Raw genomic sequence first — 18,735 nt, forward strand, 5'->3', positions numbered from 1 at the left:
TAAGACAAACCTCAAGTGCTCCCCACTTTGGAAGGAGCTAAACACTAAATCCCTGCTGTGTGATACTGTTTAATTTCAAACATGAGCATTTGCAGTGCCCACTGAAACTCCTCAAGAGAAACTCTGAGTAACCAGGCTTAGCAAAACCTGAGCATTTCACATTAGAAATGACCATTGCTGCTCTGCAAAGCATGGCAGGAGTGAGCCTCCTGCAGCTGTAAGAGACCAAGGCAGTGGATATTTTCCCAAGTATAAAACCCAAACTCTGAGATAATGAATAGGAGGAAAGAGTTAATAATTTATTCCCATTTCCCCACTTTTGATAAATGATGTAAAAACACTTGGGCAGATAAACTTCTAAGAAACAGGGGTAGAAATACCATGAGAATATTTATGAGTATAAACTTCTGAATGATTTTTTTTTTAAGAAAAACCCCAATCCTGTTGTATTCTTGATTAAACACAAGTGTATAAAAAAATTAAAAGCATAATTAAGCACAAGTCTGAGGTCCAGCCAGAGAGACCTGCAGTTCTGAGTCCTGCAAGTCTCCTGGGGAATTGACACATGGCAAGGAAAAATGTGAACAATGCTGGGAAGCTCCACAGTGTCCCAAGAGAGAGCCACAGCATCCTGCAACACCATAAATCCAGTCCTCTCCTCTCCTGCTTCCTATTCCAGACTACACCTTCTTCAGGACTGGAGAAACATAGCTGTGCCTTAATTTATCACCTTTTTTTTTTAAATCAAAACCCATCCTTCTTCCAAAGCCCCCAGCCGTGAGGCCACAAGGACCAGAGCAGCTCCTCCAGGCACAGAGCCGCCTGCATCGTACTGAGGGCCCTGCATCCCAGCCCAGCCTTCCTAAAAGAGAAGCAAGCAGCTGAAATCCAGCTGACCGTGGCCTAAGGAATTGTCCATTTATTCTGTCTGACCTGTATTATTACAGTATTGAATAAGAGCAGCAGACTGATAAAATCCTAACTCAAATCTTTTCTACCAGCTCTTAAATTAAATGGGAAAATCTGTTCCCCCCCTCGTTTTGAACAAGTGTTAAATCTTGTCAGTGCACTGGGGCATGTACTGATTTCTCTGATACAAAGCTATTTCCAAACCAAAATCCCACTTCAGCTAAAGACAGGAGCACTGAGCCCTAAATCAGTATCAAAGGTGGTATCTTAATAAAAAAAAATTATCTGCTTAAAAAAATAAACTCCATTAGCACCGATGACAGCAGTGAAACACCTGGTATCCATTTGGTCATTCCCAGAGGCGGAGATCAGGGAACATCAACTCTGCAAACATAAAGGCCATAAAGCATAGCCAAGCTGACAGAGATCCAGAAGTGGAGTCAGCTCAGGTTTCATTTCTTCTTGAGTTCACTTAGAGCCTTCTCCTAGAGACAAACAGGTCCAAGGGGTTGCCAGACCTAGTCTTGTGCACAGGCCTAGCATTTGCACAGGCTGCTTTTCACCTTTTAGCTCATGTTTCTACTAGAACAATTTACGGAGCTTTGTAGCATTCCAGCCATATCCCAATGTCTGGGAGAATTCTGTATGTTGTTTCTGTATATTTCCAGTGTGTTTGCTCTCAGTTCATCACTCAGAACCTTTCTCTAAGCTTGCTTACATGAGTAGTATAGAAAGGATCCCAGGGGTTACACAAATGTCCTACATCTACTTATTTCAACAAGGAATTTAAAGGGATGCCCTGAGAAAGTCGGACTCTTTCACTCTGAAAAGAATACACCAAGCCCACAAAGAGTTTTCCAAAAGGGATAAGCCTTCAGAAAACATGGGAACATTCCACATTTGAAGTCACTTGATACAGGACAAGGAACGGGACTTTAAAATTATGTGGTTTCCTACTAACTCCCCCAGTAGATCTCCTACAGCCCAACTATACAGCACCAAAAATAAAAGCCTTCCCAGCCAAGACAAGACACACAGATATATGTAATTCTCTTTCATGGGCCACTCCTGATGAGTTGCTGCCTGGGAATCACCAACCTCTGGATCTCAAATGTTATTGTGAGATCCAGCTCACTGATTCAAGAAATCTATGTCCATGGAGTTTGGATTTATCAAACAAACCAAACATTAAAGTTATTTTTCATCTTATCTATAAGCTATAACCAGAAACAAATATTCCTATCTTTCTAAGAACATTCCCAAGGATAAAGCAGACTATAAAAATACATGCAAAGTTTACACATTAATGCCAGGATCTCCAAGACTGCATTGTAAGTAGTTCAGGTCTGGGGGTTTTCCCTTGTACTTCATCAGATTTGTGGCTTCTCACAGCACAGGAGTGTGAAGGGGAATGGCAGCTCATGTTCTGCTAGTCCTTATGCTAATTCCAAAGTAGCTCCTGTACATCTGATTAGAATTTGTGTATTTATGGCCCCTCATTCTCCCTTGGAGCAAGCAAACACAGAGCTGACTCACACCTGTCTGGCACACACAGCAGTCAGGGATACATCCTGCAGAAACAGCAGGCACTCTGTTCACCTTGAGAAAATTCAGCATCAGGGGGCTGAGTGTGCTTGCTAAACGAGTGGGTTAGCAAATCCTAGCTGCTTCTTTTTCTGCTGTTCCAGATGCTTGGAGTTTGGATTCTTGCCCTGTTTCTGCTCAGCGCAGCAGAAGGTAAGTGTATGGGGTTAGTGTTTGTATTGCCTTTCTATGCTGCTGTATTTCTCACCTGTTTTCTACGTATTATTGCACACCCTGATGCCCTAAAACTTACTGATTGAAGTTAATGTGATTCACTTCTCCACACAGGAATGGTGAGATGAGAGCGTGCGTGTTGTCTGTCTTCTCCACTTTGGGAATTCTGCCCTAGGAGTAAGCAAGAAAAGCTGATGTTTCCTACCTCAGAACAAAGTTACTGCTCTACTAAACATAGGAAATTATTTCTTGCACTCTTATTAGTGATAGAAATGGAAAAAAGTCCAGGGCCAGGGGGTGGAGGCAGTCTAAAGAGGGTATAGCTTTGTATTCAGCAGAAGACAATGGCTTGTGTAGTTTAAGACTTCTCATGTAAGCTGTTCAGCACAGTCCCAATTTATTGCTGATTACCTGCAATGTTTTGGCTTGGAATTAGGAGAAATTCATCAGCTGTCTCTGCCTTGGGCAAAGCAACAGCTGGGGGAGGATACCCAAGGACTTGCACAGGATACCACAGGATATTGTTGGTATCATTTGTTGATGAGCAGTGGGGTGGCTTCTCTCCTTGGGGTAAACTGCAGCCTCTCAAGATCTGGGAAAGGGCAACTGCTGGTCTTGGCTTTCTGGAAACTGTGGGATTTTCCAGGAACAAAGAGACCCCCAGAGAAGCCATGCTATGAGTTCTGACTTCTCATTCACACATTATTGTTTTTATCTTCATGCTACAGGCAAAGAAGTTTGCTATGAAAGGCTTGGGTGCTTCACAGATGATATACCATGGTCTGGGACTACAGAAAGGCCAGTCTACAAATTACCCTGGAAGCCAGAGAGTGTAGGCACTCGTTTCCTCCTGTACACTAGAGAAAACACCGAGGACTTTCAAGTAAGAGCTGCTGTGGTTTAAACATTAATGAAGCACCTGCAAAATTTGTTAATAAACACGGACTCCAGCTGTGTTCCTGAAAAGTGTTAAAAATGGCCAAACCTCCACTTGATTCAAAAGACCACCTCTTCCAGCTCCTTGGGAGGGTCCCCACTGAGAGCTACTGGGAAACTGAGCATTTTGGGGTAATATTTCTCTACAGATAAAATCAAAACACACTGAAGTCTTGTCTGCTCTAAGATAGGTGTCAAGGCTTGCTTCGAATGGAGATAGACATAAACCTTCATGTGAACTCTTGCAGATGAGTTAAACATTGCAAAACTTTTAAACTCCTGCACAGATAAGCACAGTTCAGGTCTTTGCAGCTTGGAAAACTTATCTACAGAAGGTAGATTTAAAGGTTTATTAAGTTCTTATCTATGCTAATTTAATGATTTTAAAATCTACATTAATATAGGAGGTGTCTGCTATTGATAAGTCAACAATTGAAGCCTCAAATTTTAATCCAAGCAGGAAGACCAGATTTATTGTGCATGGATTTGTAGACAATGGAGAAGAAAACTGGCTGTCAGACATGTGCAAGGTAGGTACCACGGGGACACCCTTAGTTTGCATTTATAAACACATTCATATAAATTGCCTGTTTTCTCTACTTCTAACCAATTTTCTCATGGTAATCATAGTGACAAGACAGCAAAAAATAGTTCACATTTTCAGATTGTTACCAAATTGAATATGTAGCTTTGCACCTTGAGGAAATCATGGGGTAAAATGCATTCAGCTTTTCTCTCTAGTCCAGTGAGTGACAAGATTTGATTCAGTGAATACCCTTTACTTGGTAAAAAGAACACAAACCCTGGAGCAAGATGCTGGCTAGGATTGGGGTGATTCCAGAAATAACTGCAGACTCATAGCTCCTGCATCTTATTTCTCCAGCCAAGAGAAGGTTTTTAGATGTGAAAGGTCTGTCAGGAAGGTTTGAGCTGAGCATGTGGGCTGGCCATTACCAAAAGCAATAAAGACATAAAAATGTACCTCCAAAGGGGACCTCAAGGGGAGAACTTCTAGCAAAGCTTTCAATCTATGAGCACTGAATGTAGCAAAGTACTCTGCTTTATTGATTTTTGTGCTAATTCCACAAATTATTTCTTAACCCTGTCCCTGTGCAAAGTGCAATTCCAGCTTGTGGTTTTCTCAAGTCCTCCAAACGTTTTTAATTGCAGCTGGAGCTAATGAAAGCCCCTAGTCATGCAGCACAGAGCAAAATACCTGTTGTTGGCACTTTGAGGATAAGGTTTTTCAACCATTAACACAACTATATTTTTTTTTTAAATAATGCACTCCTACTTTACTAATGAGAACACTATAAGGAACAAGGTGAAACTAAAATCAAGGCATTTTGCATTTATTGCACCCCAATTGTCTGCTTCCTTTTGATGTTAGATCAAAAGAAAAGGAAAATGATGGATGATTGTTGGATTTGTCAGTTAATAGTTTGTTTAAAGTAGCAGACTGATGTTTTTATAGTTTTCTGTCTTACATTTTGCACTCTTAAAATAGATGTTTTTTTCCTGGAACTACACAATCAATGAGATAGCTCACAATTTTTTTCAGCTTGTCCTTTAAATCCATTTGATCAATTTTCCAGGATGTAGAGGCATGAGATAAATCTTTAAATTCTTCTTCATCTATTACAGTAGCCTGTGTTTTATCACAATACTCTAGTTTATATTAAGAAACAAATTGGTCTCAGAGAATCTTTTCAATAAAGAGTGGAGCAAAGGGGATTGTGAATACATCGATCCTCCTATGTATATCTGTTACTTGCTTTCCTTTCCATTAAGCAATAATCCTATCTGCATATTGATTTTTACTACTTCTAGCATGGTCACAGACACTTCTATAGCCTTTTTTGTCCTCTGTCAGTTGTTTCCATATACTAAAGCTGCTAAAACAAAATAATTTTAGCCAAACAATCCAGCTCAATGGAAAACAGTAAAGCTTCTGACCCTGTGGCAAAGTCTCTGCCTGCAGATACATATTTCCAAATAAAGCCATAAATCCAAAATGAACACCAAGAGCTTTTACACCATCTTATTAAGACACATCCTCTTTCCTACAAATATGCATCAGAAAACCACTCTTGACTTTTACTATCAAAAATATTCTAATTGAATTTGAGTTAAAGTAGTACTTTTAAATCACTGAAGTGAATAGGTGCATAAGTAGAGCTCTTATTTACTGTTACATACCAAGTTTGATTGAAAATAAAAATTGAAAGTTTCGTTATTGATACTGTTTTCCTTTCTGCAGAAAATACTCCTCTGGTTATCTGAAATGATTACTACATTACATATCACCCTCTTTCAGCACTGTGTGATCACACAAACCCCTCTGAGCACACATCCATGCCACAGCTTTGGTCTTCAAAACATTCTCACACAAATCCACACAACATTTAGCGGCTCAGCCTCAATGACCAACATGAACTGATCCCATACTGCATTTACCATGGTTTTTACTTTTGTTTTACAAAATAGAGGTTGCTTACTGTGGAAGATGTGAACTGCATCTGTGTGAACTGGCAGAAAGGGGCGTTGTGTCAGTACACCCAGGCAGCGAACAACGTCCGTATCGTGGGCGCTGAAATCGCCTATTTCGTGAACGTCCTCACGGTAAGAGTCTGCTGTTTCTAAAGCTGTAGCTATAATCATGGTTTGAAAGAAATACAGCTCTGGAGCTTTCACAAATGGGGGATGTAACCAGCAGAAAATATTGTCCTCTACTCCATGATCAGTTGTGCTGAAAGCAAACATTTTTTTAAAAGGAGACTACTGTGTCATAGCAGCGGGGCCTGCCAGCTTAAGGAGAGGGAATTCTACAAGAAATTCTCATAGTACAGCCAAGGAGTTACTCTGTAGATGTTAACAAATGCAGTGTAAAACTTTAAATATGCTGAAATAATGGATATGGTGAACTTCTTCATGGAGACAGAACCAAAGAGCTGACAAAACACCAGAAAACCAGCTGGCAGCACTGGCTGGGGACAAGCAGGACCCAGCAGATGCCCCAGGGAAAGCTGTGATGGACAGTGCCCAAACCCACAGGAGGTGCCCCCTTTTGCAGCCAGCTTCACACGGGGAAATGAAGCTTGCTCTGAAGCTTTCTCTTAATCTAATTGCTTTCAACACAAATTTCCCATAAAAGAACTATAAGTAACTAAAGCCAGAGAGCGTGCTGGGTCTAGCAGTGCTCTGACCCACCTCTCACTCTCCACACCTGCATTGCAGCTACTGAATTCCTGCCCAAAAAGGCTGAAGGCACTTCTCCTCTCATGCCCTCCCCCAGCTGTGCATGGTGCTGCCAGGTGTAACCAAGAATTGCTGCCTGGTCCACTCTTGCAAGCCAGACAAGCATTCTGTGAACTTTAAAGGGCCTTCTGGAAGGATACAGAGCCTCTCAGGACTCTTGGCAGAGTTATAACAACCTCCAAACCAGGGCAGCAGCTGAATAAGGAGGTTTGGAAAATCTGTGTGTTGGACAGAAGCAACTGGCAAAGAGTTGCTGAAGTCCTACAGGAGTTCCTGAGTCAGCAGGCAAATTAAAAGGAGTTTTCCAGCCCCTTTTTAAGTGTTCCATGCTGCTGATGCAAACTGCCCTAGCAATGTTTGCTTGTTGCTGTTTTGTCAGGACGAATATGGATACTCTCCAGCTGATGTTCACATCATTGGCCACAGCCTGGGAGCACACGCTGCTGGCGAGGCCGGCCGGAGGCGCCCGGGCATTGCCAGAATAACCGGTCAGTGACTGCAGCCACGCTCACACCAGAGCCACCAAAACAAGTGCTGCTATTCACTCTCCCTTGTGGGTGCAGCTGTGGGCTGCAGTGCACTCAGGGTGTAACTTCTCTCTAAAAAATCTTTTTTCTGTTTCTCTGATTCTGCTTCATTTCTTCTGTATTTTTCTTTTTCTTCCTGGATTTTTCAGCTTCTTTTGGACTGATTTTTTTTGGGATCCTCCCTGGTGGGGAGCCCTGCTTATCTCAGTTCTTATGATTTGAAGAAAACTCCCGAGCTCGTTAGAATCTTGTTTCTCGTGTTTGTTAAAAGGACATCACAAAACTTAACAGGTCTCTCCAGGTTGGCTACACAAGGTTATATCTTTGTAATCTGGTGCATTTCTTTCTTCTGATGGTACAAACAAGGCCTTGTGGCACACTTCGTGTCTGATGCACAAAATGGCTCTGAAATATGCAGTTATTTTATCTTTATACCTATTTTTACCCAATTAACAATAGACATGTATATTATTTTTCTTAATGCCCCAATGGCTCTTCACTTATGTGCTGCACTACAGCATTTTCTGTCTAATCACTTACTACCACCCAAAAACCTCTAGGAGCAGAACATGAAGAAGAAAGAAGGGACAAGAGACAACTTAAATCTTCCATCTTGTCTCCTGTTCTCTAAACTAACTTTTTCACCCAGTGATTTAAGAAAACTTTTTAATCTACACACTTACACTTTTAGCTTTTTCTATCTAACTTGAACATTTGTTCTCATGTATCACCATGAAAACATGCTCATGAATTTCATGTTATATGAAATTCATTGTTTTTCTGGATCTTAAAACTAAGTATCAGAAACACACACTCTGTATTCCAGACTCCAACACAGGGGTTGTTGGAATATCACAGCACTCGGCCCTTTCACGCTGTGCCCCAAGGAGCAGGGCTGTGGCAAGGGGGGGAAGAGAGTGTGATGATTATTTTGCTTGCACATTACACAGCAAAACACTTACAGAGGTAAAAGCTGTGGGTTTGATCTCCTTATTCATCATGTAGGCAATGCCAAGGGCATTGTGCATTAAGCAGAGTGGCCTTTCACTCATAAAAGACAATTTCGGACATTATTAACAAAATCCTTTTCAATTGTTATTTTTCCTCAGGGATTTCAGGAGCGGTGAAACTTGGACTAATAGTCTACAAAATTCAGTTAAAAGCAAACCCAAAACATGCTGCCTAGGGACAAGAAGGGATGCAAGTATAAGGCAGCAAAACCTGTGCAACTTGCAAGACTTTACAAGCACCTGAAATTGCTGCAGCAATTTGGGAAGCAAATTGATTCCATTTTCTGCTAGGTTCAAAAGCAAAGCTCATTGCTTCAAAACTAGATGTTTTTCCCAAAATCTGGAGCCTGACATAGGCAGGCAAGTTTCAACACCTCCAAGCAGGTGGGGTGTTATCAGTACAAATTCCTCTGAGTACTCTCAAGCAAGGGACTCTGGAAACCACACAGATGGATCAGTTACTTGGGATGCAGACACAGCAACCTCAGTTTGAGCAATGTATCAAAGAGAAGTTCAATTAAAAAAAAAAAAGTTAATTCCAAGTGTTGCCATTCAATATTGCTGTAAGTATTTAAAGCAGTAAAATTTAACAGGCTTCCCATAGGTGACTTCCTGGGAGAAAAGCCACTTGGTAAGAGAGCACAGGCCCTCATTTTATTAATGCCTCTATTACTTAGATATAAGGAACCATAGGCAATCATAGGTCTGATATTCATTATATGCAATCAATCAATGATGTGTAAAATGATTCTACACCTACATCTCTTTATTTATACATAACACTACTCTTTTTCTCTCAGGACTGGACCCTGCACAACCTTATTTTCAAGGCACTCCAATTGAAGTCAGACTGGATAAATCTGATGCAGAATTTGTTGACATTATCCACACTGACTCAGCTCCCACAATCCCCAACTTAGGTGAGTATGCAGCTGTACTGTGCTGATTATTTATTATTTCCTGTGCTGAATTATTTATGCCCTGTGGTACTTAAATGTTCTGATTGTTCACCGAGGTTGTTGTGCCGTGGCAGAACAGAACAAATTCACCACTTTAGTCACTAACAGCTCTTGTCCTAAAACACCAGGCACAAGCAAACCTGAGGCCAGCAGCTCCAGGTATGAGACAACTTTAATTTAAAACATGCTTACCCCTGTTTCAGGTTTTGGCATGAGCCCAGCCATAGGACATATTGACTTTTATCCAAATGGAGGAGTGCAGATGCCTGGGTGTGACAAGAACCCTGTTTCACAGATCGTCGATATCGATGGCATCTGGGAAGGTAAGTGTGCTCTTTGCATTACAAATTCAGGGGAAGGCCACCCCTCAAAGTGCAGCCACTTTTTTTCCCTTAATTTAGGTGTTTTACATTAGCTTTTGGTGCATCCACCAGCAATGGCAGACTGCAGTGAAACTGTTAAAATCTTCAAAACACACCACTTTTCCAGAGCTTATTAAAAAATAAACAAGACAAAGGGTTTGCCTCTGGAAAATGTGTTTCCTCTAAAGGACCTAATATCAGAAACAAAACTTGCTGGAGCTGCGCCAAATATTTCGAAGGGTCTTTAACAACACATTGCATTTTGTGTCTAATTGCCCAGCAGCAGCACTGCTGGAATTGGGCAAAGATGTTCACAGCTACTCCTGGGAGAGCTTTTCCAGCCGAAATTCTTCCGAGACAGAGCAATTAATACGATTCCTTGTTAAATTACGGATTACAATCTGAGTTGCATTGAAGTGATGTCATTGTGTCTATTTTTAGGCAGCTAAAAAAAGACTGGCACGTACTTGCTCAAATACACTGCTCTTTGTCGTTTTACATGGTCCTGATAAAATCTCTAAGTATCAGAGAATTCCTATGCATCTTTCTAAAACTAAATCTCACATAAGATTAAAAAATAAATAAATAAAGAACCCCGAAGATTTCTACTGTGGAGATTTTTCAGTACATTATTATCTGAGCTCTTTCTTACACTACAGCAAACACCTTAAACTCTGGGAAGCCATTAAGTGATTTGTGAGAGCTAGCCTTTTACTCCAGGTTTTATTCAGTGCAGCTGGAGGCATTACTTTTTCATTCTCTCCCTCCCCCCCTTTTTTTTTTTAATAGAGTAAACTTGTTATCAATAATGGGGAATTAAAGCACAAAGAAATAACTGAGTAGTATATGGTCTTCTTTTTAACCTAAAGTCAGGAAAATACAGGCAACACAAAGAAAAATAATATATTCATTATTTTAATCTAAGAGTCTCCCTTTCTTAAGCACCCCCCAAATAATAATAATTTTGTTTTGAAGCCCTCAGCTGGAGCAAATCAGCACTGCCCTAGGAAGTTCACTGTTAAATACTTTTCATTTGGTTTTCTTTTGTTATGGTAATGAAACTGTTGCCTACAAAAGACCTGCTTCAGGCAGCTCTCGTTTCTATTGTTAAACTCGGTCAGATTGCTTGAATAAGTGTTTTTTGAGGGGCAGGGGCTGGGCTGAGCTGCACAGTCGGTCTCCACAAAGCATTTCAAGTTTGCATTTTGTACCTGTTGAGCCAGTGGCATTCCTTAGAGCATCAGAAGCAAGAAAGGTTCCAACCTCAGGTTCGACACCCAGGAGTTGTGGGAGGCTTTGGAGGAGGAATGATGCATGGCAGTGATGTGGGTTTCTTTCCTTGAGTGGTGGGAGAAAAGGGGAACTAATCTGGGGGCATCTTTCCACAGGAACTCGGGACTTTGTGGCCTGCAACCACTTGCGCAGTTACAAGTATTACTCGGACAGTATCATCTACCCTGACGGATTTTTAGGCTATCATTGTGCTTCCTATGATTTTTTTCAATCAGTAAGTATTTTTCAGAGCTTCAGGATGGACCCTATTGAAAACATCATTAAAAATAAATCCTTTGACTAATTTTTTTTTTTCTTTTCCTTGGCTGGCTGGATAATGTTATTAATAGATATCTCTGTTTTCACTAGGGAAACTGTTTCCCATGCCCAGACGAGGGATGCCCAAATATGGGTCACTATGCAGACAAATTCAAGGACAAAATTACAAGTGATTTCATGAAATTTTACCTGAACACTGGAGAGGCCAAGGATTTTCCTCGTGAGCTTTCAATGCTTCCATTGCTACCTACTCTTTGTAAAAAATTTATTTTTCTGTTGGACAGTTCACTTCAGCAGATGAACAGATCTCATCACAGTGCAAAGTCTCTTCTGTCCCTCTTGCTTTCTCCTCTTTTGCTCTACCACTAATGCCAGTCTGGGGCCCTACAGTACAAGAAAGTTGCTGAGAAACTCTAGAGTGTAGTGGAGATTACTGAGATGTTTAGTGGACTGCAAGGTTCAAGGAGAAGGGAGGAGAGACAGTGCACAGAAGTCACAGAAAGGGAATTTCTTATTAAACAGCACGAAAATGACAGTCACAGTGTCAGTGGTTAAATGCAGAAAGAGGGGCCCAGGGAAGCTGGGAAACCTCCATCACTGGAGATGCCAAAAACTCCATTTGACAAAGGCCATGAACAAGCTGATCACAGCTGGTTTCAGAACTGGACGGGCAATTTGACCTCCTTTACAACCTCAGTTACCCTAAACACCAGCTCTCACGACACACTGCTTAGTGTGCCCTTCTAAGCACAAATCAGAATCTTCTTGAGTTCCTTTTGTTAATTGCACACTAAAAGGAAGTTCCCACCCACAAAAATTATTTTCCTGGAGCTTCAGAATTTTTTTGTGCTGCTTAGATTCTGTACCTGTATTTGTCCCTAACACCCCTTTATTCCCAGTTTCACTCTGTATGAAAACCTTCATGGTCAAAATGCTGAGATCTGTATCATATTAACTACAATACAGACTAGTTTTCTCTTTTTTCTCTCCCAGAAAGTAACACAAATGTCTTCCATTTCTTGTGTTGATCTCATTAGGACATAAGGACAGATCTAACTCACTGGTGATATGTATCTTCTGCTCTCAACTATACTGTACAGACAGGAAAACAAACAAAAAACCTAGAATCTGATAGTTTGTTTATTTTTTATATTGTTATTTATTATTTATTTGATAAATTTATTATTTATTTTATAGTCTAAGTCACTGTATTTCTTCTCTGTAGTTTGGAGGTACAAAGTAACCGTGACCCTCTCTGGAAAGAGCAAAGTCAAAGGATATGTAAATGTTGCCCTGTATGGCAGTGGTGGGAACACAAGGCAGTACCAGATCACCGAGTAAGTTGAAAATTCAATAGAAAAGAAACTTTTCTTCCAGAACCCTTAATTTGTATTTGTAATTGATAATTCTGTTTAAATTGATCTTATGAAGAGAGAAAAAAAAGGCAGCATGTCAGGCCAACCTGCATTTGCTACCTCTGAAAAGCAATGGTTTGGGGTGAATTACATCACAAATCTGGCAATAATGTTGCTACCATAAAATAGGATAAACATTGTCTCTCTGCTAAATTTCTACCCTCTTGCCATCACAGCAGAGCCTTTGACAAGACTGGTGATTAACAGTAAATGCTGCCATGCCTCACCCCCATAAAATGCTGCTTTTCACAGGGGTACCCTCAAACCAGACAACACTTACACAGCCTATATTGATGTGGAAGTTAATGTAGGAGAAATTACCAAGGTCAAATTTCTTTGGAACAACAACTGGATAAACCCAACACTTCCTAAACTGGGAGCTGCAACTATCACAGTAGAAGCTGGACAAACTAGAACAGAGTAAGTATATCCATTGGGAAAATCTTGAAAGTTACTGGAGAAGATAGGTGACAAAATTATAAGTGCACTGGAAGCCTTTTCACAAGAAAACTATTTAAGGCATTAAAAGGAAAAGCTTCTCAAGGAAACCTTTCCTTTCCTTCCTTTCAAGACACTGTTCATCCATAGTTCTATTCACTACCACTTCAACCCTTTGCCTTAAATAACGTCAAAGAAAAAATGAAAATCTCTCCAGGCTTCAGAAGAGCAAACTTTCTGTATAACCCTTTGGGTGAAAAGAAAATTAACACAGGCTGGGGTTGTCAGCATCATTCTTGCCAAGCTCCTACTGTCCAGAAAACCAGATTATTTGTGGGTCTGATTCACTGTCAGCTGGAACCACCCAAGTATTCCATAGGTATTGATGACCCTTAAGGTCATGATTGACTAAAGAGGATGGTGATAATAAACCTGCCCTTCCAATGAGGAACACCAACACGTGGAGCCTGCACTGAAAGGCTACATCTAAAGCTGAGGGAAAGAGGCTAAAATTGATTTGACTAGACTCTGTGAAGTATAGCTTGGATGTTCAGATTATAGAAGCATGATTTACTGATCCAGTTTTACTAATTCTCCTGGTCAATTATTTATTTTGTATTTTATTTTATCTTCCACATCATGACTTGGTATCTAGAACCGGAGGTACAGTTAAAATTTTAGACCTATTTTCAAATGCACAGTTAAAATTCCCTCACTTAAAAGACAATATGGGATGGGGAAAAAGTTTCAAGCAAAGTGGAACGATTACAGCCAGGCAGCACTTGAACTCACCTTAAAGCAAAGGTCCTAAGTCTGGCTGTAGTTTCCAGTCACCAAAGCACATTGCTGACAAAGTGTACTTCTGTAGAGAGGAGCTCTTTGGCCTTTGCACAAGTATCTCTAGATAGATCTCTGTCTCTTTAGAGATAGCAGCACAAAATCTGGGGGAAAACCCCAAAACTGTAACATTAAAGTAAGGAATGAATACACTCTATCTATGCTTTCCCCAGCAGTAATATTTCAAATTTAGAAGCTCAAAGTTTGTTCAGTTGTCTCAAATGGCAAATCAGGTTGTGTTAACATCAAACTAAATCCACTTGTATAATTTCAACAGCTGCTGACAGCTCAAGGTGTTTTTGTTTCCTTTCTCCTCAGGTACCGTTTCTGCAGCTCTGAGACCGTGAGGGAGGATGTTCTGCAGACCCTAACTCCTTGCTAAAAGCAGATTTGGATCCCCAGACCCCTGCTACCACTAAAAGCTACTCATACATAAAACACTGGAATCTGCAGCTGCAATACTGATGGTGTGTGTTGTTCTTTGCTGGTTTGGGAGGCAGAGGTTAAGTCTGTGGATACCTCCCTGTAGACAGAATTTTTAGAGTAGCTTTAGGAGTGAATGTGCCAAAACCTGTTGAAGAATTCCCCTGCTTGCAGCCTGTTTCAAAATCATTTCAAGTGAGAGGAAAGAGGGAAGGTAACAGAAACAAATTAATTTCTGTCCCAGTGTAATCCTGCCTCATGTTCCTCAGTGTTCTGCTGGACAGGGGGTCTGTGTCTCCTCTGCTGCCAGAGGAAGCTCATCCTCACTGATAAAACCTCACAGAACTGCTGGGCACCTACTGCTGCACAGATCTGCTGCTCCTGGGGACCTCCTCTCTGCTGCTCCTGAGGTTCCCCAGACTGGGGCACTCTGTTCTTTCTGTCTCTCTGGGTGACCTTTCCTCACCCAGAACACCCTCCAGCAAGGCTTTAGATTCTGTGCAGTGCTGGGGGTGGAAACCAATTTATTTTGTGTTGGAGCACTACTTTTCTAGTATGGAAAGAAAAAAAAAAACAGTGGTAATTTGCTGGTTTTTGGTTTTTTTTGGTTTTTTTTTTTTTTTAATTGAGTGCATTCTGCCAGCTTTAACAGGGTGATGGGAAGGAGATAGAGGATGTAAATAATAGACAAAGAACCACCAGCACTGTAGATTAGCAACCTATGGGCATGCTCTGGGCTGAAGTAAGTTCTTTATCTAAAAGCCAAAGTGTTCCTTGCTTTAACACAGCTGAAGAGAATATCCTCCAGCAATTTCAGTTTTAGTCAGAGACATGCAGGCTTGCTTTCATGTTTAAAAACCTTCTAAATTGCAGTTATGCTTCTTGCCCTGATTAAAAGGTACTATTTTATTTAGCTTAGATGCATGGAAGAAGTTCTGTATTATAGGAGTGTTAAAACTGGCACAGGTTGGCCTGAGAGGTCTGAGAGTTTCCCCATCTCTGGAAATATTGGACACCAGGCTGGTTGAATGTGCTGAATTCCTGGACTATTCCCCCTGTTAGATTCCTTCTCTCCCTGTGCAGCTCCTCAGGCAGCAGCAAGTGCAGCAAGCACACAGAAGAGTTCTGTTTGTGTTTTCCTCCCAGCCCCTGTTGTCCAGTAGGACACTTAAAAGCTGACATTTCTCTCCAGTTTTTCTCAAATGTGGTTAGTCTAACAGTGGTAGAATAATAGAGTCAGGCCTAATAAATGCAAGGATTTGCGCTCTTTGTCCTGCATCAGGCTCTGCTAAATCCAGCTCTGGGATGCTCCTGCAAAGCCTTCCTTGGCTTTCCATGGCATCATGGCCACAGTTGGGCAGGAGGAAGAGGATCCAGCCACAGGAATAGAGGCTTTCACACTTCATCCAGTCCTTGGAGGAACACACAAACCCTCTCCAGGAGGACAAAGAGTTGTGGGTTTATCAATAGAGAGGGGAGCTGGTGGCTGATGCTGGGTTTTCACGTACCCCCATCCCTTTGGCATCCCCTGCTTCCTTCTGCCCTCCCTGTTCGTCTCTCCTAGGATTTGGTGACCTGATCTTGATGTCTCCTGCTGAGGAAACCTCAACAGGGTTATTAACTTCCTAACACTGCAGAAGAGTTTCTCCTTTGTCTTTTGTTCCATTACCTTGGAATAAGCAGATTCTTGCCTACACAATTGTTTTGACAGTTATGATATTCTCAGCATTATCCTTTGCCATAGCCACTTCAGCAGCCCATGTAATTTTAACAAACACCTAACAGAATCAAGACGTTAAAGTTGACAACAGCATAATAAAAAATCTCCTTTTAATAATGAACTGGAGCTGCCGTCATCCTGTTTTAGCAGAGTAAAATCTCTCCCCCCCTCCCGAACACTTTACAAAGCTATTACATAAAATGCAATGTTAAATGAACAACAAATTACTTTCCCTTTAGCTAGCTTTTAATGCTAATGGTGCTATTTATTCCTGACCTTTTGAAATATTAGATTTTTTAAATGGCAACATAAAAAGAATTCTTGTTTGAAAACGCGAGCGACTTTAAACCACATGTTATTACTTGTAAGTATAGCATGCACATGCATCATTCATTTCAGTGTCCCATTTAGGGCTAATTGGTATATATTTCAGTTGACATATATTGTTCTCCTGCAAACGTGTCAAATTCCTTAACGATGGCGGTGACAAAAGCAGAACGCTTGAGATATATAAATTACGCTCTTTACCATATAATCATTCTTATCTATTGGGAAGGGTATTTGTGACAAACCATGTTCAAAAATACACAGTGGATTGATTATTTTTTTTTTTTTTTTAACTTTAATATCGCTCCATTCATGGCAAGTCTTTGATTGCATCCTTGAATGTAGAAATGTTTTGATTTTTATCTGCATCGTTTTGCGGCTTTTGAAAAGCTCACTTTATTTATTAAAGGAAGAGTAGCACAGCGAGGATCTTAAAATGTATCTTTTGTTATCAGCATAAGAAAAAAAAAAAAATGGGCTGTAATTGTGGATATAGAGTGAGTAATTTGGTGAAAAACGCTTTGTGCTATAGTTTAGGTTTTATAATTCCTGCCAGAAATTACTATTATTGTGTTGGTGGGCAGCATTGCAAGAAGAATTTTAAATATTTTAAATATGGGAACAACTTGGGCCACGGATTTCCTTTACATTTTAGATTGCCGCGTGCGATGCGTTTTCCCCCCTTTATTACAAATCATCTTAGAATTAGAGGAAAAAAAAATAAAAATGGAAGATTTCATGTGACTCTCATTATTACTGCGATATAGCAGTGCTCATTGTTGTCTTTAGACAATACTGTCCACAGTCATTACTTTGCTCCATAAATCAGTAGCATAATGAGGTTCTATCTTTCAAGAAATATTTGAGCGTATCTTAATTTGGCATTGATGAATTCTCCTTCCCGAATCTCTGGAGGGTTTTTTTTAATCTAGTTTGTCATGTTAGAGCTTTCATCACCTAGCCCCAGCTGACAGTGCTATGGCTGAGTATTTATTTCCATACCTTCCTGGGATGTGTCCTCAGAGGTTTCAAATAGGAATTTTATGATGTTATGCCTCGAAGGCTGTTTTTTCTTGATTGGAGTGTAATTCCCAAACTGTTTTACCCCACCCTCATCCTTCAGAAATATATACTATGTGTGGTTGTATTAAAATGTGGAAAAACAAGGTTGAATTTGTTAACATCTTGCTGCTGATATAAACTGGGAGCAGTTTCTTTGACAAAAGATATATTCACTGGAAAAAAATACAATTTTTTGCCAAAGAAGTTATGTAATAAGTTCAGAAATAATTTTAATTTTTTTTTTTAAATTTGAAGACAAGAAAAAGGTAAGATGTAATCCCAGTCTGAACTGTTCAAAAAAGATCAGCAGAGGGCAGAGGAAGAAAGGAGGGGGATGATGTGATGCTCCACAGCTCTAAATCAAAAAAATACTAATAGTGCCCTACATGACACTTACTTCTAAACTGTTCTTGCAGACAAACTGAAACAAGAAGAAAAGTACTCTTTAAATTAGTCTAAATGTCGTGTTCAATTGCACAGTAACAGCTGGGTGGCTACTGCACTTGCTATCACTTTGATGACCTATATTTGGTGAGACCCAAAGACAAAAGTTGCATTCAAGTCCCTCTTTGTGCTCTGGCCCATAGAATTATTGTTGCGTGTTTATCCTACGAAAAATATTACCTTTAATTGCATTAAGTAGATAATGGCTTCAAATCTAACCAATTAGGGAGGTGAAGGGGAAAAAAGGGGATCTAAACCTCCACAGTAATGCATTTGTTCAGATAATAATTCCCATTATTGTAATTTAGCACATAATTTATATAACCTAAGTCTAAATTCCCCATGAAAAATAACAGCAATGTTATTTTTCACCATTACTGGTGGCTTGGGTGCCTCACTTGGGGTGTGCAGTTCCAGAGGATGGATTCTCTGGGAGTCCTGATTATCCTCTTTGGAAAGTTGAGTGCAGCCCTAAGTGCAGCACCATTTCTCACTCAGAAGAGGTTCTTCATGGAGGAGGAATACAGACAGTCATCACCTTAATTACATGGGATGCAAAACACAGGATAAGCTTGTCCTGTCTGAGGGGATGGAGGGAGAGCAGGAGCCACCCCTTCCTTCTCTGGCTTGGCTTCAGCCCAAGCCACGCTACAGAAACTGCCACAGGAGCTGCTCAAAAATAAATTAAATTCTCTGTTTAGGCTAACTTTTTCTGTATTGTCCTTAATTCTTTACCCAAACACCAGCCTTCTATCTTTTGATAAGGGGAAAAGAACCATCAGCAGGGAAGTGTGCAAAG

At 40.5% G+C, this 18,735-nt stretch overlaps 1 protein-coding gene across 1 annotated transcript; it reads left to right on the plus strand.

Moving 5' to 3' along the window:
• Window positions 1–2,597: 2,597 nt before the first annotated feature.
• Window positions 2,598–14,399, plus strand: LOC102099502 (inactive pancreatic lipase-related protein 1). The gene is made up of 12 exons (XM_005520771.2): window positions 2,598–2,646; window positions 3,396–3,550; window positions 4,008–4,133; window positions 6,091–6,225; window positions 7,241–7,349; window positions 9,199–9,318; window positions 9,561–9,680; window positions 11,108–11,226; window positions 11,361–11,490; window positions 12,496–12,607; window positions 12,938–13,105; window positions 14,279–14,399. Exons 1-12 carry the CDS (start codon window positions 2,598–2,600, stop codon window positions 14,340–14,342), a joined length of 1,407 nt encoding a protein of 468 aa, XP_005520828.1. The 3' UTR covers window positions 14,343–14,399.
• Window positions 14,400–18,735: the final 4,336 nt, after the last annotated feature.

This window comes from Pseudopodoces humilis, chromosome 9 (genome assembly GCF_049639895.1).
Source record: "Pseudopodoces humilis isolate 2021_Gansu_Grassland_sample_001 chromosome 9, ASM4963989v1, whole genome shotgun sequence".
NCBI lineage: Eukaryota > Metazoa > Chordata > Aves > Passeriformes > Paridae > Pseudopodoces > Pseudopodoces humilis.